The following is a 23,729-nucleotide window of genomic DNA, read 5'->3' on the forward strand; positions in this document are numbered from 1 at the left end:
TAGCAATAACCCTCCATTTTTTCTGGATGAACTTGGCTTTGAGATTAATGGACTTCTTTCTCTTCATCACACTGGAATAAACCCCAGTGATTAAAAAACACAACATATAAGCAAAAAAAAGCCAAGACCTAAAGGTTTACTGTAATTACATATTATATGCAGCACCTTTGAGAGATGAGAATCTAAATGTCGACAAACTTTACATCTAAGAGAACATAGACATTATGAATTGCACGAAGAGAGCAGCTAGTAGATATATTCACTAAAGCACTGCACTAGTAGAAAAAACACTTTGCGCGACATACGTACAGTCGTCGCACAAAGTGAAAAATCGTTGCCTAGGGGTTTGCGCGACGCAACCTTTGTCGCGCGCCAACTGTCGCACCAAGGCAATGACGGCAGGGTTTGTGTGACGAAGAAATAACATGCATCGTACAAAGTGGCTTTGTGCGACGCACATCCTACGTCGTGCAAAGATACTTTGCGCGACGCGTGGCCTACGTCATGCAAAAATACTTTGCGCAACGCACGTCCTACGTCCTGCAAAGCCACTTTGCGTGACGTGCGTGCGTTGTGCAAAGTGGACGTAGGCATATGTCGTGCAAACCCTTTTTTTTTGTTTTGGTAAAAAATAATTTTTTTTTTAAATTTTTGATAAATATTGTAATTAAATTCTAAAAAATAATTAATTAACCAAGCAAAAGTATTTAATTATAAAATATATGAAAATGTACATACAAGATGTTCGGACAAAAAAGAAAAAAATTTCAAGTGAACTAGGTTTAATACATTAGGCTACTAGGTATCGGTAGGGCGAGGTGACTCTGAGGTCACAAAAGGAGCAAGATGAGGTGCTGGTAGCGAGATTTGGAGGCTAGACATCTGTATGGCTTGTACAAGGTCTCTCACCGTCCTGGCATAGGTTCTCATCTCATCGCCATGGACCCTCAGCTGAGCCCTCATCTGCTCGCCCTGGGCCTTCAGCTGCATCACTTCCTCCTTCAATGCATCGACCTCTGCTGTGTTCGATCTGGAAGAAGAGGCACCCGTCTCATGAACCCGCGCTTTCCCCATACACCGAACAACTTTGCCACGACGATGATCGAAGTTCTGATCTAGGACATCAGTCATGATCTGAAAACCTACATCCTTGGGTACCGTGACGTCCTCAATCGGGGTCTCCAAGGGAAGCTGCGATGTTGCTTCTTGGAGAACAGCAGTGCTTTTTTCCACCATAGTAGCCTGTAATAATAAAGAAAAAACATATAATGTTTAATAACAAAATATAGATAATATTTGAACGATTCATATATATAAGAACGTAAACGTCCTTGAACATGTTGATCTCTGAGAACATAGAACCTTCTTGAAGAAAAAAAAAAAAAACATTAAGAAAATTTTATTAATCAATAATAATAAATAAATTGTATAAACTTTCAAAGTTAATATACTTTTACCTCACGTCGTGCCTCAAGCCTATACGAAAAGGGCTTCAAACCAGAATGGTGGAAAAGTGTCTTTGACTCCCGAGCTTTCTGGCCAGCATCAGATTTCTTTTGTTAAACACACAATATACATGTTAGTGCAACTATTTGAAATAAATTAATAAAAAAAGCTTAAAAAAAATAACATATACAATAATAAATTATTATTAAAATATTATGTACATACCACAAATTTTGGGTCCGTAAAATGATTGCAGAACTACTCCCAATCCTTTGGCCGGTCCTTCAACTCGTGTGGAACATGTAGGCGAGCAATGTCCGGATCATCCCATCGCTTAAAATATGTGTGAAAATTGTTCTTCCATTGTTTTACCGAGTTGCTAAGGTCCCCTCTAAGTAGGCCATGGCCTCGGGGGATATGTCCTCAAGATTATAAATGCACTACGAATATGAAAAATAATAAAATAATAGTAAGAAATTTAATAATATTAAGATAATATATTTTGTTTTTAATATTTGTAAACAAAATTAAAAAAATGATAAAGGCTGAAAATTAATATACTAACCGACAACTTGTGTCACACCAGTTTCTTCATCTCCTCAGGAATTTCTGCCCAAGACTCCTGCTGAAAAGGACAATTGTCTCGAATAACAACACCACAGCTACTAGCGATGCCACTATGCTGCTGTGAGGTAGTCGCTCCACAATGTCGCGGGTCATACTCAATCTTGATCTTGGAGGTGGTTTGACGTACACTCTGTGACTGCTTCAGCATTCGATTAGGCCCCCTGGTGTTTTTTTAGCTGGCCAAAAATACTTAAATGGTGAAAACCCTAAGCTTAAATTTGTACAAAAAATTCGACACAACCTCCCCTAATAGTATAGCATTTCCCAAAACCTTAAAACAGTAAAATAACAGTAATTCACAATCCAGCAAATTTTTACCATCATAAAAATAATAGTTTTACAATGAAAAAAGAAAAGAAATACAACGTAGTGAGAATTAGAAAAAACTACATGCTAGCTGGGAGGCCTCACCCTAGACTCTGGATGCCGAGAAAGTCTGATTAGAAGGCTCCAGGTCGCGGCGGTGTTGGTGAGGCCGCCGTGCACTGAGTGGCTCAACAGACACTGATGACATCGATGAGACAGGTACCTGGGACGTCATAGAAGTAGCCTCAACAAAGGGTGTAGGCTCCCCAATCAATGGAGCACTCACGGCTGGAGCAATAGATGCTGATAATGCAGGAGGTGCATTGGTCACACTCTACGACGAGTGATCAACTGCGACGTCTATAAGTAGGAATGAATCTTCCCATTCCGCATTATAATTGGAGAGTGTTAAGTAGGAAAGGTAAACCCTTTCAATGCAATACTTGAAAAAAAAAATAACATGAATATAAAAATAATAATAAAATAAAACTGAAAGAGAGAACAACATTTAGAAAGAGAGAACAACATTTAGAATTTAATGCCTGGGGAAAGTAAACAGCTATAGTTCTTCAACATCTATGGTTAGATGGAATACTTTGATTGTACACATTTTACCTGTAGGCCGGCTAGATATATGAAAGACTTATCCGAGAAGCGAACACCAAATACACGAAACCGTGTTGAAATTGGAATATCATAGAAAAAGGGTACTAAAGATGCAAATATAAGACCATAAGGTCCTGAAGTGACTAGGTTTACTGCTGGATATGCAAAAGACAAAGGAATTGGACGCCGAACTTTATCAATGTAATACATAGAAAAACCAAAACAATGCTTTAACCAGGAAATGAAACAATCGGCAATATAATATTTCAACTACAAGGGTTTTCTTTAAAATCCGCACTAATGTAATTAACCTCTGGTATGGATTGTCTATATCGTAAAATTGAAACTTGGCACAACTTGAGGGCTAGGTGAGACAATCAACCAGCAGTAGGAAATGCTTGTGATTTCATCAAGCGCTGATGCTGCCACAACCCATATCAAGAAGCCATGATATACATCGCGAAACCCCGCTGCAGTCTTTTGCATAGCACCACGCGGTAAAAAGTGATGCGCTGCAACAAGCACCAAGAAACAAAATGCACGGCTCCAAGCAGCTACAAGCCATGGCACTAAGCAGCAAGCAAACCCACGGCAGCTCCAAGCAACCACAAGGCACGGCAAGCACAATGGCAGTGCACGACAAGGATGTTTTGTGACAAAAACGCACACACAATTGTCCTATAAATAAGGGTCAATTGCTTCCTAATACTATAGGAAGAATAAATACCAAATAGCAAAAGGAAAATCAAAAGAAGGAAGTACATTCCAACCAAAAGAAGGAAGCAAATTCCAAGCAAAAAAGGGCAACATAATTTTGGCAACAAGGAAGGAAACATGTTGTTTTTCCTGCAACAACAATAACAACAACAACAACAACAAAATAAGGGAAAAAAAAAAAAAAAAAACAAAGGAAAAGCTTCAAAATTTCCAAACCATCAAAGGAAAGTACATCTCCTTGCCAAAATACAAAAGGTAATCCCTCCAAAGCAAGGACAAGCCTTCAAGTTTCCCATACCAAAGGGGAAAACACCCCCTTGGCTGAAGATAAAAAAAAAAAAAATAAATAAAAAAAAAAGAAGAAAGGAAAAAGAAAATGCACATCCTACTTAACCCAAGGACAATCATTAAATCTTTCCAAAACCTTGAAGGAAATCACCAAAACTTTCCAACACCTTGAAGGAAATCACCGTCATTGCCAAAATTGAAGGAGCTTCCTACCTAAGGAAGGAAAAACATTTTTTCCCACAACTGCAAGAAAAAGAAAAAAAAATCCAAGCCTCAAAATACACCAAATGTATTTTTGTCAAAATTTATGGAAGATCAATACGCACAATAAGTATGTGCTAATTTATCCATTTTCAAAATTTTCATTCAAGATCAAGCCTCTACAGCCCTTGAAGAAAATTTCCATTTCATTCAAAATTAAGCCTCTACGGCCCTTAAAGAAAATTTTCATTTCATTCAAGACCAAGCCTCAACGGCCCTTGAAGAAATGTTTTCGTTCGAGACATATGCCTCTATGGCCCTTGAAGAAGCAAACTATTCAAGATCAAGTCTCGATGACCCATGAGTTAGAACATTCACATTGCAGGACTTCAAAACACGTTTCCTATATGTGACAAGCATATGCCTACAACGCGCCTTGAAGTGGGGGCATTTGTACACATGTAAATTTCATTGCATGCAAATGATGCATCACAAAGCACCACGTGGCATATGACTTATCACAAATGGACAAGTCATCAATGAAATGTGGCACAAATCAAGCAAAGGAAGAATAAAACTTCCCCAAAAATCGGCAAAAAGGGGAAGAAATCCTTATAAATCGGCAAGGGGCCCAAATTCTCCCAAAACCAAAAAGAAAGCTAAAGCATTTTCACAAAACAAGTAAGAATTGAAGATTGCTCACAAAATAGGCAAGAAAGCCTTATAATTTGGCCAAGCAAGGGAAAGTGGCTGAAAATAAGACACAAAACATGCCTAAATTCTCCCATGGATGAATCAAGATACAAATCAAAGCCAAATCCATCTAAAGGCAAGCTTCGAGAAGTCTATAAATACAAGGTCCCAAGACAAGCATAAGGTCGACAATTTCTACATTGACAGGTTGAAATCCTCACAAAAGGAGAACCTTTGCCAAATATTTGAAGACTAATACACTACCAAAGCTCTCTTCGAAGAATGCACAACCAAAGCCAAAGCACTCCCTTGAAGAATCAACAAGCAGTCGTGCCGGTTCCTTCAAGACTTTGTTGCAAGCTCAAAACTTGCAGTGACGTTCGTTTCAAGATCAAGTCGTCAGGACCCTTGAATCAACGAAATCCTACATCAACACTACCTTTGTTGCAGCCGTAAACCTAAGGTAAAGATCATCCACACATTGTTTTAAGCTCAAAAACTTGAAGCAATCGTTCAATCGTTCGTCCGAGATCAAGTCATAACAACCCTTGGATCAACAACCTACGCATCTACATCAAATTTGAAGACTGAATAAGAGGAAAATTGTAAACAGAGATTGTAACCCTACAAATTCATCAATATAAATCTACTTTGTACACATGTTCTCACGGTTGTAACTAAGGTTCTAAAAGTTGTTAGGCACTAGTCGGGAGGCGGGCTGGGGCCTAGCGCCTAGGCAGACTAGGCAGATTTAATTAAATCTATTATATTTCGTGTAAATAAGTGTCTGTTTATACTTAAAATATATATGATTTCATCATAAACTACAAAATGGAATAACATATATATTATGATCTATTGAAACATAATGAAAACATGGAGAGCAAGTATATACTGTATATTTCTTTAAGTATTCAACAAGTCTCTTACAATTTATTGAAAAAAATAAATGTAAAATAAAAGTTATCTATTTTCTATCTAAGTAAGTCACAACCTAGGCGGGTGTCTAGGCAGGTTTGGGCGGGCTAGGCGGGTGCCTAGGTGCCATTTAGAACAATGGTTGTAACAAGTGACTGAGTTATTCAAGTTAGTTTGCGCAAGTGATGACGATGATCATTTTCCTTTTGGGAAGCTGGCTTCGAATGTTGGAGCCAACAACAATTAAACTAAGCTTAACCAAGAGAGTTTCACAACCATCCTTTCCATCTCAATTATCTTTTCCAGTGGTTGAACAGAAAAATGGGGTTGTGATTCTAACTTGTAACTACTTTGACTTTTTTGGATCAATCTCTCTCAAGTCTCAGCTTCCTAGTTTTTATTTTGTCAATGTACTGTTAAATTTGAGCTTTTCTCCAACCATTCGTCTTTCAAAAACAAATGAGTGACTTTTAAGAAAGAACGAGAGTCCTGCAAAGAAAATCTCCAATCAATTGAATCTTTCATCTTTGGTATTCTAGCTTGTGTTAGAGTAAAACCAAAACATGAAACCTTCGGTGCACTACTATGAAATTACCCATTAGTATCCTTTTTAAAAAATGACTAGAAATGCTCCAAAACCGAACTCCAATGGAGGGCTGGGCCTAAAAAAAAAAGAAAAAAAGGGACCCACTAGGCCAAGCTTCAGCCCTTTTGGCCATCGGGCTAGGCATTCTTAGCCAGTCGGGTAGCCCCTTTGAGGGGCTCATTTATTTTTTTAGGCCAAAATGTAATTTTTTTTTCCTATAAATACCTAAGTCATTTCTACATAATTTCTCACATACTTTTCATAAAAACCCCTTCCTTACCTCTTCTAATAATCTAAATTTATTCTCAACATTTTTTTTCAAATGGCCACATGACACACCCCGACCCGGAATGTCCACTAGGACCCCGAATCGAGGCGTGCTGGCCGATACCAAGAAGGTGACGAAGCCATAAGTGTGATAATGTAAAAAAAATGTGAATAAATTAAAATCTAAAAGTGCCTAAGTACACGAGTGCGCGGTGAGAGGGTCTGGACCCATTTCATGCGTGGTACAGAGCATAAGTAAAATACAGTAAGGTAAGATAATGATTATACCATCAAAAGAAGCTACCTGTATTGGGAAGTGCCACAAATCCTCGTCGATACGGAAACTCTGCTGCTAGTACCTAGAGGGGTGCATAAATAGAAAATGTGAGTGAGTAAAACAAAACTTTTCAAACCAATTTCAATTACCAAAGGCAGTAACCCCTCGCTGTAACACCTATATACTTTCCCAGAAAATAGAATATATATATATATATGTATATCTCAATACCATGCTCAGAATAGCGAAATTCATAAATATGCCACGCCAAATATCTCAATAACACAGAAGAAGTAACCCAGGTGAAATAAATTAATATGAAATGGTAAGTCAACCAGATCCACTTTTGGTGGCCTGCACGGCTGAACTAATAGCTCATCAACACATTAGCCGGAGTCACCTCACATGACCTGTACGGCTGAATCCATATCTCATCAATTATCTCATCAATCATTGCTAGCATATAAGTCGGAGTCACCTAAAGTGACCTGTACAACTTATTCATATCTCATCACATATCTCATCAATCATGGCTAACATGTAAGTCGGAGTCATCTAAAGTGACCTGTACGACTTATCCATATCTCATCACATATCTCCTCATTCATGGCTACTATATAAGTCGGAGTCACCTAAAGTGACCTGTATGACTTATCCATATCTCATCACATATCTCATCAATCATGGCTAGCATATAAGTCGGAGTCACCTAAAGTGACATGTACGACTTATCCATATCTCGTCACATATCTCATCTATTAGCTCATCTACCAAATCCTGCACACGAGTCGGAACCACCTAAAGTGGTCTATACGATAGGCTGGCTGTAAATAAATACGCTCAAGTGCTACGATCACATGAAGGCTATGCGAAGTATTACAAGTCACCTACGAGTCGGAACCACCTAATGTGGTCTGTACGACAGGCTGGCACCTACCTTGAATCCAAGGTGAGCGTGTGGTGCGAAAGGTGAACAATCACGTGAAGGCTAGACCCTGGCCACGGGCGGAGCACTAACACCGAGGTGCAAAATAATGAGCATTAAATACATCTCAACACAATCATACTCATTACCATCACTATCATCAACATGTACTCACCTGAAACTTACCTGGGCATCCGCATCGTCATTTGGCACTTCAAAACATTCACAATAATTAGATTCAGGTAATATATATAAGAATATGCCATGATGCAAATCTAATAATCAGACATTTCATCGTATTCCCAAAATATATAATATGGCGTAAAATATACAATCAATAATGCCCTACTCCCAAACTATTTACTTTCAAGAATAATTATTGGTGAAAAGCCCAACTAGACACTAGTTTAATTAACTATCGTTACTTACGTTTTGCTTACTTCAATTTTCTTGCTTTATCACTCTTTGTTTTATGACCAACATTTATTCACCAAAACATAAGGTTAAATCTCACATTTTCCACCAATGTCCCTCACATTGCTCGATTCCTCAAGCAAGGCTATTGTCCTAATTATTTAGTCTCATTTATTATATGGCTGCATTTAACGTCTCTTTAGATTGCCTACGTACCCTAAACAGGGATCAAGCCATTCATAGTTCGCACTGTGCCCCAAGGTATTCATAATAATTACAAGTGGGTAATATGCATAAATCAACATAATAACGTTTGTGGAATTATCAATCATATGTGTGTATATATATACACACACACGCACACGATAGAAAGGAAAAGATCCATTCACCTGGAGTCCATGCTACAACTTCCTAGCACAACCATCGAGGCATCCCGAGCGATCGGCGCCTGTGACTAAGGCCAATTTGGCCAGGAAAAGCCCCAATTTAGCTTGAACCGTACGGAACCCTTAAATTGGGTGTTCTCCAATTCGTCCTCAAATTGAACCCGACGCTCCAAAACTTCTTTGGGCTTTGTTCTAGACCTTAAGGAGAGTCTAATGGTGACAGTAATTGGATGAAATCATTTCAGATTTGGAGGATCGAATACACGGGTTCATCGCGCCCATGGGTACGGTTTTCATCAAATCAAGGTCAAACTTCATAAATTTTGGGTTGTAATTGGTAGAGGGAAGGTCATGGAGTGTTTCCTAAGTGTTAATTTGACATGAATCGCCGGACAATTGGGTGAACATTGGCCTGAATAACCCCGGCCGAACGGGTTGGGTGGCATAGGTACACGGGTCCAACAAAAAAAGAGGGGAGATTTGTTCCCTCCTTTCCCTCCTTACTCTAATTTCTGATTGGGTCTGATCCTACCCCTCATCTCCTTTCTCTTCTCTCCTTCTCATCCCAGCTATCCGTTTCTTTCTTCCCTTTTATCCCAACCACATATGTGGCTTCATAGATATTTGCTCCAGAAATCTGGAGCCTTTGAAATCAATTAAAATTACCATTTTATCCCTAACTTTAAACGTTAATAACTCTCTCACCCCATTTGCACCCACGCGTCTGTAGCAATAAGTACTGCAAAAATACGCCAAGAAAATGATTCTTACGTGACACGACACAGCAGTCAACAAGAGTCAACACTTTGCCTCAAAGGTCATTTTCATAACTTCACTTATTAAAATTATAAAATTCATAATTTCTAGGGACAGGCTGTTACACCACATCTTTAATCAAATGATAGGAAATCCAAAGGCATATTCATTTAGTAACAAGTGGCACTCAAAATATGTTTGGATAACCTTATTTTAATAAGGTAGTTTAATTTAATTAACCAATAAGTTGAAGAACAAACTTAAAAATAATAAACACATTGGGGGGCTAAAACATAGTTCATTTCGATTGGAGATAGTATATAAATAAAGTTTGGCACTGTTTGTTTAAAAATAATTGTTTGCTGGGCTATAATTCTAGACGGGGTTATGTTTAGTCCTTTTGGTTGGTGATAACCTTAGATAAAAGGATTAATTAGAAAGGCCAAGGACTCATCTAGGCTTAAGAGTGACAAAACTTAAAAGGAATAAGGGCCTTAGCCACCATGCAGTATACCTAATTATTTCCAATCACGCAAACTTGTCTTGCCTTCTTGAAACATGCCACTACACACCAATAATTACGGTGAAACCATGGGTAATATTAAACCTTAGATGCTATGGTCTGTTGGGTTTTACATAAAACTTTACCAAAAACAAGTGAAAAAATTTGAATGCCATTACATATTATGGTTGTTTGATCAAACGGCAATTTTCTGACTCCATAACCCACCTGCAGATTAACCCGAGGAGAGCTAGCTGATCGACTGAATTTATAAGGCCTTAATGGCAACAGGTTCACTACTCCTGCTGCTACAAGATCTAGCTGATCGAGTAAGTATTATTGATTATTGAACATCGTTAACTTGTTACAGTTAAAGAGTCATTCCTTCTCACCTACAAATCAGTATGACACACGTGCATAAAATTTTTAATTAATTGGCCGTTTATGCATACGTGTCAGAATGTGATCGACATATAAGAGGAGGAGAAATGACTCCATACTTCTAAGGAACCAAGTAATTTTCCGAGCTAGATCGTGAAGTGAATGAAGGTATGGACCAAAGGACCACAGAGGTCTACAGGAATGTTGGGTGAGAATTTGAAAATGATTCTCTTCTGTTTTACTAATGAAGAGTAACTGGAATATATAGTTTTTGTAAGTCATCAGCTGTAACTATAATCTAGGGACTGGACTTGGTTGTATATATAGGTCTGTACTCTGGAGTTATGACATCAACAAGCAGAAGCAGTAGGAGTACCTTGGTTTGGTTGTACATAGTATATGAAGTCCTGGAATTAACCATATATACAAATATATCTATATATATATATATATCTATATATTATATATATATATATATATATATATATATATATGTATGTATGTATTATATAGAAGGCCTTTGAGGGAAATGACTCCTTTTTTTTTTTTTTTTTTTCCTTAATATAAAAATGGGGATTAGTAGTGAAACCTATATCATATTGAACTTTAACGATCCAAACCGTCTATTTTTTAAATTACACATAATAGATCATCCTTACAAAATATTAGCCAAATCGGAAATATTTGAGGCGTCTAATTGAGTTCAAAGAAATTGACGAACATTTTGTTCTCTTAGAAACATTGAAATTTAATTGTGATAATTAAAGAAGCAAATGGTTTCGAGTTAAATTGAATTTTTGCAAGAATGAACTATGAATCGAGACTTACAAAATAGATGGTTTAGATTGTTGAAGTTCGATGTGAAGTGGGGCCCACAACTAATTCTCTCTCTCTCTAGTAACCGAGCTCCCTCTCAACATCTTATCCAACATTTGTTTCGATGGGTATTTTCTTGACCCACAAACTACACTGGTTCCAAGTATGTGGGCGACTCCAGTAGAATACTTACTGCATCAACAGTACACTAAATTAATAAGCAAATGCAAGAAATTTGTAGCTTAGTTGTTAATTAAAAGCATTCACTTTTGCACTCGAGGTCGTGTTAATTTCAATTTCCCTATCCCAATATCGAGTATACATACATATACATACATACATACATATATATAATAATAATTCATAAGAAAATTGATGAAATGGACAACTGCATTACAGTAAAAAGAAGAGAACTGAACTCTAAATGTTACTTACACTTCAAGCAATTCTTAAGTTAATTTGTGAACAGGTGTTAGACGTTGGACATAAATAATAATCCCAACACTCTGTCAAATTGGTTAAGACATTGTGCTATTTCTTTTACAATCAAATGTCAAATATAAATTCTTTTCATCGTAATTAGCTGAATTTAATGTAGAATATTGTTTGAATAAAAAAAATTGTGCTTCTCAGATCAAATGTTCCAAGTTCAGATGCAAACGGACTTTAATTTAGGGTTAAAAACCATTTTGATCATTGAATTATAGGCCAAAATCTATTTTGGTTACTATGTTTTCAATTTAACCAATTTGGTCACTGTGTTGTTAAAAAAGTACCAATTTTGGGGGCTTCTGCTAGTTTTCAGTTAAAAAATAAAATAAAATATTCACTATTGATTAATAATTGTAGAAAAATAATTTAAAAATAATTTTTTTGAACCAGAACAAGAATAAGAATGAAGAGATGGGCATGGGAAAGATAGGTCACACCGTCTCCCTTTTCTTAATGTTAATTAGTGTATAATATTGCTTGTAACAAATTAAAAAATAAAAATAAAACATTGTCAAGTTGAAATATATCAAAAGTCAGTGTTTTGATATATTGAAGTTTTGGTAGTGTGAAGCTAAGAATTTCAAGGAGAGAATAATAAAGGCTTTTAAATCACATTTAAAGGGAAAGGCTAAAAAGGCTTTGTAAATCTTTCCAGCCCTCAAAAGTCTGGACTATTATGGCGAAACCATAGCTGGTCCCCTTTTATTATTTTTTTTTTTTTGAAAAAACGATATCATCTACACTAAAAAACCTAACCCTTAATTTACAAGTAAAAAGAAACACCACAAAACTGTAATACTAAGTGTCGGCTAATCTCTTTTTATTAAAAGAAAAAAAAAATCACATTTAAGGGGTCAAAAGAATTGGCTACCACTGTTTAAAGTTAATACCAAATTGCAGTATCCTGACATGGTAACCAAGTTTTGATGCGCCAAAATTTCTTTTCTAACCTACTATTTACGACTCTTTCTTGCTGTATCATGGGAAAGTGCTACAGAAAGTCGCTACATCCCGAGCATTTTCTGGGACTTAGAACTAGAGGGCTTTCTTTACTTGAAAGAAGTCGTTTCGCTCCTTTTGTGCTGCATCGACGTCATCTGGAGATGCCACTGCAACCACAACCCCTTTGTCTTTGACTACGTCGATCGCATTTGCAAATTCCTTGAAGTCCTTCAAGCTGTGTGACAAATGGATAACAAGTTAAATTTTGAACTAGGTAATACATTCGCAGGCATGGCTGTAACAGATGTTATGTTCTCATACAAGAATCTAAATATGATATACAATAATATCTGATTCGGTATGATAAAGCTAACAGCTAATTCGCGAACAATGAAAACGGAGTAACAACAATGGTTCTCTTGCCTTACAACTTGAATAACAAGTTAAATCATCAACCAATGAACAGCATCTCTACCTTGTTGACAGTATCTCTGCTCGTCTTATTTGCCTTTCTTCTTCTGTGATTCCCAATAAATATCGCAACAAACTGCAGGAGAAGAAAAAATGGAAACAGGTGAGGTGAAAATATTTCAATCTTTTGGAAACAAAAAGCAAATTCAGAACCAATGTGAGACCGCCAGCCAACAAACTATTATGGCACGTTGTGTGCGTAAAATTAGATACGGAGGCATACACATGATTGTTTCTAGCAACAATCATTAAGAGGTAAAAACCAGCCTGTTCCCTTCTGGTTCCACAGCGGTCCTCACATATATATCCCACTTTCTGACACAAATAAAACTGATGATGTTAACATACCTACTATAACCTTTGGCATCAGGAAGCTGGTACGAATCAACATCTCCGATTGTCCCAATGATGGACTTGGTAAGAGTCTCTTCATCGATTTCTAATTGTCGAAGAAAATCCCCAGTCCCATCATATACATCAAGTGTCTTTAACAAGTTGGGGTCCCGATAAGATAAGAACGAGAATACTCCTACATTAAATTTCACAAAGTTAGCTCCTAACATAAGCAATTAAAACTCGGAGAACATTTAACACACAAAATTTTACCTGAGTGAATATCAAAGTCACAAAATCCTCCATATGCTCCACCACTAACTCTTACACGATCCCACAACCATGTATTACTAATGTATTTGGAGATAACATGTGCACTCCCACTAAGCCGATAACCAGTGTCATAAATGTTACCAGCTTTTCCAATATAATTAACCTGCGGAAGGTAAGAGCTCAGAATAATTAATTCATAAAACATTCAAAAAGGAACCACGACAAAAAAATATTTTTCTAACCTGAGTAGGGATTACAATGGCTTCATTTGCTGAAGGTAATTGAGCATTCCAAGTAGCAGTCGCAACAGGAGAGCTGTTAGGCAGCAAATCAAGAAATTTACTCACAAACTTCTCAGAGTTGGTGAGATTCTTCCCTTCAGCAGTGACATTTACTATGCAACCTTGCCTAGAAAGCAAGGACTTGCGGATCTCCTCAAGAGATGAAGAAATTGCATCCCAATCTTGATCAACTTTCTCTTCAAGAGCTTGAAGAAACTCCAAGTAACTAAGTAGAAAGAATAAATTAATTGTATCAGAAAGTATGTTGGTCGCACTAAGTTTTGCTATTCGATGTTGTATTATCCATAAGTATAAGCAAATAGTTCTCATACATGCTAAAAGCTTTCCGAATTATTCATATCAAAGATATGGTAAGATTTAAAAAAAGAACGATCATGCATAACAAGCTTAAATCTGCAAGGTCCTGGAAATGAACCTAAATCTGTAATCATTTTACAAGATGTACATTAACAGCACAAAGAATTGTATTTAATTTCAATGCAACCTTGAAATCATAACTTCTTGAAGTGCACTTTACAAACAGAAAATGTAGAATATGCAAGATTGGCAGAAAACATCACTGGTAAATTTCCAGTCCAACCTGACACCACCCATTTGTTCAGAAATCCACCCCGCAGTATTTAGCTTTGCATCCATCCTTGCAGCAACAATTCCATGACCACTACCTCTCAATCGGTTCTGAAAAAGACATAACAGAAATATTACAGCTTTTAAGGTCAAGGATCAGTTCTGTTGAACCTTTTCAAATAGAGTTTATGATATACCTCCATTCTCGCTTTGCTTTGGGAGACAAACTGCTTAAACCGCTGCTGGTCTGTAAACTGGACGTCTTGAAGAACACAGTTGAACTGCAATAACATGAAATAGATCCATGAAAACCTTGATTTAAGTATCTGCAGCAAAAATTTAACCACCAGACTACCATACTAATCTCGAGGTAACATAGCAATTATACAGTCGGTGACTTGGTATGGCATTGGCACTGCAATTACAAACCTCCCGCCATTCAAAACGAAAAAAAAGAAGGGAATGATCAATGTTCACAATGAAGCCAATCCTCTTAAGGAAAGGATAACTAAATTGTAACTATTATATTCGAAATTAAGAAAAAACAAACCTGAATTTTTTTTTTCATTTGATTAGCGGACAACAGAAAATTTGCACAGGAAACATTTCAAATGAAAATATGTATATTTAGAATGGAAACAAGAGAATTTTACATCCACTAAAGATTAAACTTAAGTGATGTAACCTAAGTGCATACGCATTTCGCATATTTGACAAATAATTGTCAGCTCAAGGTAAACTTTGTGAGAAGTTAGGAGCAATAAGTACATGAAGCCAACTTAATACAAATTAGTCTTAAGTAATGAACTGGAAATTCTTATTGACCAAATATCAAATGAAAAAAAGGAACTAAAAATACCAGGTGAAATAGATCATCAGCACGTCCTGCCATAGTTTTTCCACGAACAATTATATGGCTGCAGGGATCCTCCTTGCCCCGTACAGATGATGTCATTGGATAAACTGATATTCCTCCGGTTTTCCTTCCGATCAACTGATTCAGTTGCACAAAACTCAAATCTTTTGTACCCATCTCTAGCAACGATTGGCTGTCAAAAGAACATCATGATCCAATCAAGAATACAATCTAACTTTCCTAACTTACCCAGAAAAATAAATTAACGATGAAACTTGTTAAGCTCAAATGATAATAAGAGCATCGTTCTTATGGTTACACTGTTGATGTATATAAAGAAGCAGTTCAATGGGGTGTGCAAATTCTCATACCAATGTTGCCGCTGCAACAACCCCTAACCCTATTGGTGCTTTGCCATTAAACAGATCTACATGACTGTCCTTCCTTTCATAAATACAATTCAACGCCAGGATTAGGTGACATGTGTTAGGTTTTTTGGTTCATCAATTAGTGTCCTTCCCATTTAGGATTGTTATAGGGAAATAAAGGGTGCACTGAGTCTTCTCCTAAAAGGACTAGGAAAGAATCTTAGTTTCCTTATTCAATTAGATAAGGAATCCCAGAAGTCTATTTGGAATTGGAAAGGAAATGTAATTTTAGAATAGGAAATATAATTTGAAAAGGGGCATGTGAGCCGCACCGTATACTTATAAATAGGGTGCAGCAAGGCTGGAATAATGAGTGAAAAAGCCAGAGACAGCCAAGAGAGTTTAGAGGTGATTAGTTCTAGGATTTTGCAAAGTACTATAACACTATTATTAATCAAAGAAGCTGTGATTTCTCTACCCAGGGAATCACAACTGGACGTAGGCAAAAGTTCTGCCGAACCAATATAAATCTTGTGTGTTTCTAGTTTTCTCTATTTTGCTAAGTTTTAGTCTATTGCCGGATACATTAAAGAGCAAGACCTAGGGGGAGTCAGAAATATAGCAACATGAGCATGAGTGTCTGATTCAAAAGTCACAGGGTATTCACACGAAAATATGTAGACTTGTGTGTTTATAATATCAATAAATATATATTTCTTCATAGGAATATGCTAGCATGCACAATAACCAGATCCCTTCTGAATTGATTGGAGTCGCGATCTCAATTGGTGAATGTGAGCCTCCGAAACTCCACCAAAGTGCTTTTCAAGCTTCACCCAGAGCTCGTGAGAAGAAGAAACACCAACCGTGAACGGAATGATCTCTTCTGATAGGGTAGAATTAAGCCAGATCAAGAGATTTTGATCCTTTTCATACCAATCCTCGAAGGTAGGGTTCATCGAGCGATCAGGCAAGAATGGCGAAAATCAAATCTCAGTGCCATCAATGATACCAGGCAGTTTGTATAGGCGGAAAATTGGAGCAAACAGTGCTCGCCATGGCAGATAGTTTGATCGTTTCAGCTTGATCGGCACCATACTGCCAATGTTGTGAATCGTAAAGAGAGGTATACGAGTTCAGAGGACTAGGATTAGAAGACGAATTAGGGTTTTGGACCGAAGGAGAGATGATCAGAAAAGACAATCCAGTTGGTGGCGAGTCAAATTGAGCAGCCATATCTTGAAGAGATCAAGATTCAACAGAGATCGAAGACAAAAAATCAAAGAATCAGAGAGAATCGATCGATTTGACGAGCGGAAGAGAAGGTCGGTGCTGTGAAGCAGAATGGCGTGATAGCATATAGAAACAGAAAACTTTCTCTGTAAGTTTCCCAATTGTATTGAATGAATAAATTAGTTACACAGATGTGAATATATATAGCCTTAGCTGCCTTAGGCTAGTTACAAGAATACCCTCAACTACCTTAACTAACTACAGTTACTAACAGAACTAATTACATTTAGCTTTATCAGACTATTTAACAGTAATTGTATTGGATGACTTGTCATTCTCCCTATTAAATATGTAGACTTGTGTGTTTATAATATCAATAAATATATATTTCTTCATAGGAATATGCTAGCATGCACAATAACCAGAGTAAGTGAAAGAAAGTACTCAATCTATAATTTTGCATATCTCTATGTAATTGAAGGTAAAACCTTCGTGTGTCTCCTAAAGAGTCTCAGGAAGAAAATGTGTGTAACTAACTATCCAACATGCAAGTTATCGTGCTCTACAAAAGTTGAGTAGATTTTCTTCACTGAAAGACCAATAGAAAAACAAGATTCAATGAAAGAGGGCATGGGAATCAGTCTGGCTTAATGAGTTTAAGGGAAGTCGTCAAGAATGGGGATCAAGATCAGCCTTCTTTTTCTTAATCAGTTACAGACAATTAAATCTTAAAAAATGGTTCTGACCAAGTGGAAAGAGATGCCAGATTCGTCAGTCATTGTGTGTTTTGCCTTTGATAATACAGATTAGAGAGGCTAAAGTACGAGGCTTCATTTCGCTTTAAGAGAGAAGAGTTTCACAAATTAATTTGTGCAGTTACTTCTGAATAAAATTGTTAAATCTCCAAAATTAAATATTGGCAGGACCAGTTAGTGCATGCTTGGCAGCCCATGGAAAATTAATGAAACTCTACTTTTGAGGTTCTTCAGAAGTAAACCTTTGTTTTAAGAAGAGTTAGCATCATGTTATTTCACGATGAAACCAAAGTAATTAAGGCATAAGAAAAATCAGCGGAAACAACTTACCAAAAAAGAGGTACCAAAGGAAGTAGCTCTTGCTTTAGTGAACTCATATTGAACACAACTTCAGTGTACAGGACATCATTTGTGAAGAGGTCATGCCGCAGAACTTTCACGCCATTGACATCCCCAACCTACATTTAACATATTTTTTTTTTCAATAGGAACTATCCCGAAAGGAAATTCACAGAAACTTGATGTTATGGTAACCTCTGTAGGAATACAAGTAGGTTCCTTTGGAATGTCTTGCAAAGAGAGACTTGGAACACTTTTCAAAGCTTCCGAAGGGTCAGGAGTTTCCTGCCTCCGTCGCAGCTCCTGTGTAGCACGTGCTAGCTCAGCTAGATCTTCTTCTGTCATACAGGATTTAACTTTATGCAATATTTCTTTCTCAGCCTCTTCATCACGAGAAGCTTTCTCTGGATCAGGCTGACAATCAAGTTACATGTTAGGAACTTAGGAGTAATAAACAGGGAAGAAAGGTCATGAGAGAAAATGTATAATTGATTACCTGCATTTCTACCACAACTCGATGGGGATTGTCCAGAATGAATTTCTTGATTAAGGGAGAGAAAACAGCCTTAGAGCCTTCAGCTTCTATTCTGGCTTTCAGTGCCAGCAAAGGTTTCTCATACTTTAATGGCTCAAACGGATCCAAATCATATATCCATTTACCCTATAAAAAGAAAAACTTACATTAAACTATGATCAAGAATAAATGGCCAAAAAAGATACCAGATACTTTATTGAGAAAAGGATAGGGAAGAAAACTAAACTAAAGAGGGATATATCTTACTATGGATCGGAGCATTAGTGACAAGCCACGAGGAAATGATCCCGTGTTGTTTTCCCTCAGAGAGAACTCAATCGTATTCATGGATGCTTCTACAGCTTCCGTATAAAAACCTTCCTCTGCTAACTTTTTAAGTGTAGTCATGACAACTTCTTCAACCTTTTGAATATCATCTTCTGAAACACCCTTCAAACCAATACTAAATAGAGGTTGAAGAAGATCATCATCAACTCCACCACCAACGATGGCCTCACCCAACCCACTCTCAAGCAATATTTTCCTCAATGGAGAAGCAGGCGTTCCCAACATAAGATGATCCAGAAACCCAAGCGTAAGCTCAGTCTCCAAATCTAGGGGCTTATCAGCAAGCAACCAATTGAGGCATACCATGTTTTTCTTCCTCAAGTCACCACCTTCACCAGCAGGATATTTCTCAGAAATCCTAATTGGTTCTGAAAATAGTTTCTGCGGTTGAATTCTTGATTCATTTGCAGATGAACTTGCATCGAACATATCTAGGTACTCTGAGAGAGAGAGAGAGAGAGAGAGAGAGAGAGAGGTGAGATGCTAGAGATTCAAAATATTTTTGACTATTACACTTGTAAATCATTTATAAAAAATTCTAGGTCATCAAAATAATAGCGCAGTAAAAACATGAACATGTAAGCAATCGCTGGCTTCTCTAAGACGGATATCCATTTCGTTTCTTAAATTGGTAACCTAAATTTTAGTACTTCGCAACAATTTGGATAAAAAAACCAAAAATGGGGAACATTCGTTGATGTTAAGGTTTGGATTTGGAAACCTTGTTACAGAATGAAAAATTGTAAAATGCACATCACTAGAAGAAGTGAAAACATAGTAACAAGAGCCACTAGCATAGCTAGCATATGGCTTTATGGTTTCAGTGGCTAGATTAATATCCTCAACAGTTTCTTTCCAGAGCTAGCTTCTCATCAATCTTAATTTGGGAAAACTCATCCAATCTTTTATGGGAAAAGGTTGAAATAGTCATACATTATAATCTAGTTTGCAAGCAAACCAAAGTAATTCAAATGTATACGTAGATCCGATTTAATACCACTCAAAATGCGCAGGCGTTCAGTTGGATCATCATCTCCATAAAACCATATTCGGGCATTGCTGGGATGGTAATACTTACGGTGGAACTCCTGTAATATGTTTGTCAGAAAGAAAAGCAGTTGCATTAAAATATTATTTAAGAAACAACTCAAAAATAATCGACAGATGTAACTCGTTCATGAGAATCAGATAACTTGCCAGGAAGGCGGTCACACTCAGACGAATAATGCATATGAGACAGAACATGGAGAAAAGAAGGGAGGGGGAGTAACAGTGAGTCATTCTAATTTCTACCAGAAGTCACTATGTGCAAAGGACAAAAATGCTCACAAACAAAACAAAAAGAAAAAATTCAAAACCGTTTTGCAATAGAATTCTAATTACTGTCATTCTACATCCAAATGACATTGGAATGCATCCTTTACATGGTTCAAAACTTCTTACAATTGGTCATCTGACTACATCACTACACTGAAGGCAACACACTGAAATTTTCCAGAACAATATTTTAAAGGTTGCACAGAATGTGCTGCTATAACTTGCTGTGTGAAATTGTAATGCTACAAAATAAAAAAAATATTAAAAAATAAAAAAAATCAAAGTCTACAATAAAAAGTTACCTACGACCACAGCACATTAACGGTTACAATTAAGTTTATAATAGTACTCTAAAGAACTATACAGAAATTTTTCCTCGGTCAACACAACAAACCTTGAATTCGTCAAATGTCAGTTTAGGAATAACGGTTGGATCACCCCCACTGTCAACAGCATAGGTGTTATCCGGAAATAGAGCCTGTAGCAAATGCACATGGAACAGTTGCAAATGGAAACAAGAGGTATCAATATCAAAGTATTTTGAAGAAAAAAAAAAAAAACGAAAACAAGATACTTGGTAAACATAATACCAAGTACTCCAGTCATTCACAAAAGCTAGTGCCATTAAATGTTCATGTACTATAATCATCCATGATAACATATGACTCTCCTGTCAATAACACAGATAGGTGTGTATACCAAGAACAAATGGCCTTCATGAACTTCAGCATTCATGCTCAATTAGTATCATTATGCTAAGCGCAATGGGAAATAAATTTGGATACAGAAAACAAATAATATAATATTAAGCAGATAACCATATAGAAATGTATATTAATAATGTTTAATGATTTACATATACATCTGATTTTATAAAACATTTAGCTCAAACTGATGTCTTCAAACTAAAGCCCACCATGATTTTTTCCCCATCTAATTACCACGGTTGCCCACAATTAAACCCTCTACAGTATGTGGTTTGGATAACAACATACCTAGATCAAACAAATTCAAGTAATTGCTCATATTGTGATAGTACCATTAAACACTCTACAGTATGATTTGTAACATTGGTCTGTCCATATCATTCAGACACGTGGAAAAGAACTGAAACAAAGATGGTTAAGGTTATAAATGTGCCAAACTGCTAAAATATAGACAATAAACAGTTGGGAACAAAAAGAAAAGAAAACTTGCCTGTTGAGCAGTCCGCCCGAGTATATTATCAGGCTGGGAATAGACCCCTTTCATCTCATTAAAAACAACTCCTGAAATTAAGAACAGAAATCATTTAAGAAAAAATATAGTAGCTTAATACTTGGAAATAAAAAAATTTATAACCATGACACATCAATTTCAGAAGGATCAGGTGAGCAACCTTTATACGATATATCATCAGAAGGATCATTGAGCTCGTAATGCCAACCCTCCTGCTGGAAAGTCCTGACGTCCTCCACACATTTAGGAAAGAAGACAGCATCCAGATATACATCGACAAGGTTATAGAAATCCTGATAAAATGACATGTTTTAGTAACGAATACAGTGTCAATACAATATATCAGTGGATTTCTTTCCAATTCTCTACTCGTTTTACCTTTGTATTTGTGGAAGCAACCGGGTAGCAAGTTCTATCCGGATAAGTAAATGCATTCAGAAACGTATTCAAGCTCCCTTTCAACAACTCAACAAATGGTTCTTTCAAAGGGTACTTTCTTGACCCACACAATACACTGTGTTCAAGGATGTGTGGGATCCCAGTGGAATCGTTCCTGCATCAACAAATAGATAAACAAGATTGAACATTGTGATTGACAACAAAAGAAAAGGACATTTGTAATTCACTTAAAACAACTTGATTTACACAACAATTCTTCACTGTTCGGCAGCTAAACCAATCAAACACATAATGCGCAGAAAATAAAGTATCCTAATTTGTAAGTTCCATTACATAAAGAAGAAATTTTTAGTACGAGTACTCACGGCGGGGTCCGAAAAACAATGCCGAAAACCTTATTCTCGTCATCATTGGACACCGAAATAACTTGGGCACCGGTCTTCTTGTGCCTGAAGAGCAGAGCTTTGGATTTACACTCTCCAATGAACTCCTCAGAGACCTTCTCGAACCCGAGCTTTTCCACGACGTCATCCTGCACCCCAGAATACTCTAAACCCACAAAAAACCCAAATTAAATCACAAATTACAAATTGGGTAGCTAGGGTTTCAGAAGGAAATGTACCTGAAGGGGACTGAGTGAATGGAATGGCGACTGCGCGCGCGGAGAGGGAGGAGAAGCTTCTAGCGACGTTGGGGGCAGAAGAGGGGAGTAATCTGCTGGCGGGGCGGAGCAGAGAGCGTCTGCTGGGGTTGAGAATCGGACGGCAGCAATGGTTTCTTACAGCAGAAGCTGAAGAAGAAGATGAAGAGCGAGATGAGGGGAGGGAAAAACAGGAGAGGCGGCGGGAAGAGCGGACGGAGAATAAGAGGCGATTGCTGGAGGCGAGAGAAGAGCGAAGCAGAGTTGCTCCTTTCATAACTTTTGTGGTTTGGATTGCGAGGGAAATAATGAAATCTGAAGGTTAAGTGGAGTTGGGGATTGGATGGGTGGTTCTTCCTTCTTTTATTTTCCTTTTTCTTGCTTAGTAAGTCGAAACTATTTTCCATCTTTTTTTTTTTTTAATTTTTTTTAATTTTTTTATTTTTAGTAATGCTATACTTATTACCTATTTGTACCATCATTTATATCATTTTTCTAAAAGAGGTAGGACCCACCAACAAATATGGATCTCATCTTTATTAAAAAGATAATACAAATAATGTTACAAATAAATTGTAAGAGTAGCATTTTTGTTTCATTTTGTTTACTTGGTGGACAAGTTTGTCTACTTGGTGGACAAGTTAAAAAGAGAGTCAAAAATAAAATGTACAAAGTTCGATGAGTTCTTCCACTCATGTAAAAAGGCAGGTATTGAACTCAAACTACGAGAGTTAAATATGAGTTCTTCCACTTACAAGTGAAAAGACAAGTATTAAACTCAGTTCATGAGAGTTGAATTTGGTTCTCTCTCCACATATATAAGTGAAAGGGCATAAACATAATGTCAGTGGTTAATTTGATTTTCCATTTTAATAAAAGAAAGAAATTTCATTAGGAAAACTTCATTCATCTCCATAATAAGTGGTATCAAGCTCATCATCTATGGGCGTTGAACTTAAATTCACAATTGAAGATGAATATTTCTAAATTGTAGAACTAGATAACGAATTTCATTTTAGAATAGGAAGAGTTGAGAAGCCGAAAGAGTTCCACTATGGATTCAGCTCCTTTGCTTCTAGGATGCTTGGGTTTTTAGGTGGCTGAACCTATCTCTTTTTTCTTTCACAGAAGAGAAATTGTTGCCCCGGTTGATGTTTTTCTTTTTTTTCGTCAACCCATTTCGTCCCCTGTTCAAACACTATCCTACTCTGTAATGTAGTGTAATAATATTTTTTTGTAATAAAAAATAA

The 23,729-nt window shown here is 36.9% G+C and overlaps 1 protein-coding gene across 1 annotated transcript; it reads right to left on the reverse strand.

Moving 5' to 3' along the window:
* Nucleotides 1-12,407: 12,407 nt before the first annotated feature.
* Nucleotides 12,408-22,833, reverse strand: LOC125473779 (presequence protease 1, chloroplastic/mitochondrial-like). Its single transcript, XM_048577062.1, has 19 exons — nucleotides 22,462-22,833; nucleotides 22,205-22,388; nucleotides 21,819-21,993; nucleotides 21,601-21,733; nucleotides 21,420-21,490; nucleotides 20,617-20,700; nucleotides 19,903-19,993; nucleotides 18,825-19,345; nucleotides 18,540-18,704; nucleotides 18,239-18,457; nucleotides 18,035-18,162; nucleotides 15,352-15,541; nucleotides 14,690-14,773; nucleotides 14,506-14,603; nucleotides 13,866-14,130; nucleotides 13,624-13,786; nucleotides 13,366-13,546; nucleotides 13,022-13,093; nucleotides 12,408-12,781 (listed from the first exon to the last, which is right to left on the reverse strand). Exons 1-19 carry the CDS (start codon nucleotides 22,754-22,756, stop codon nucleotides 12,640-12,642), a joined length of 3,261 nt encoding a protein of 1,086 aa, XP_048433019.1. The 5' UTR covers nucleotides 22,757-22,833; the 3' UTR covers nucleotides 12,408-12,639.
* Between the last annotated feature and the right edge of the window lie 896 nt (nucleotides 22,834-23,729).

Source organism: the organism of the source record quoted next, unplaced genomic scaffold (genome assembly GCF_019419815.1).
Source record: "Pyrus x bretschneideri cultivar Hongxiangsu unplaced genomic scaffold, Pyrus_bretschneideri_v1 Contig96, whole genome shotgun sequence".
NCBI lineage: Eukaryota > Viridiplantae > Streptophyta > Magnoliopsida > Rosales > Rosaceae > Pyrus > Pyrus x bretschneideri.

Bases quoted from the DNA above. Each gene is read 5' to 3' on its own strand.
- LOC125473779 (XM_048577062.1), bottom strand. From the start codon at position 22,756: ATGAAAGGAGCAACTCTGCTTCGCTCTTCTCTCGCCTCCAGCAATCGC. The intron at 22,389-22,461 runs GTACATTTCCTT...TTGTGGGTTTAG, and splicing joins ATTCACTCAGTCCCCTTCAG to AGTATTCTGGGGTGCAGGAT. The intron at 21,734-21,818 runs GTAAAACGAGTA...TCATTTTATCAG, and splicing joins TTGCTTCCACAAATACAAAG to GATTTCTATAACCTTGTCGA.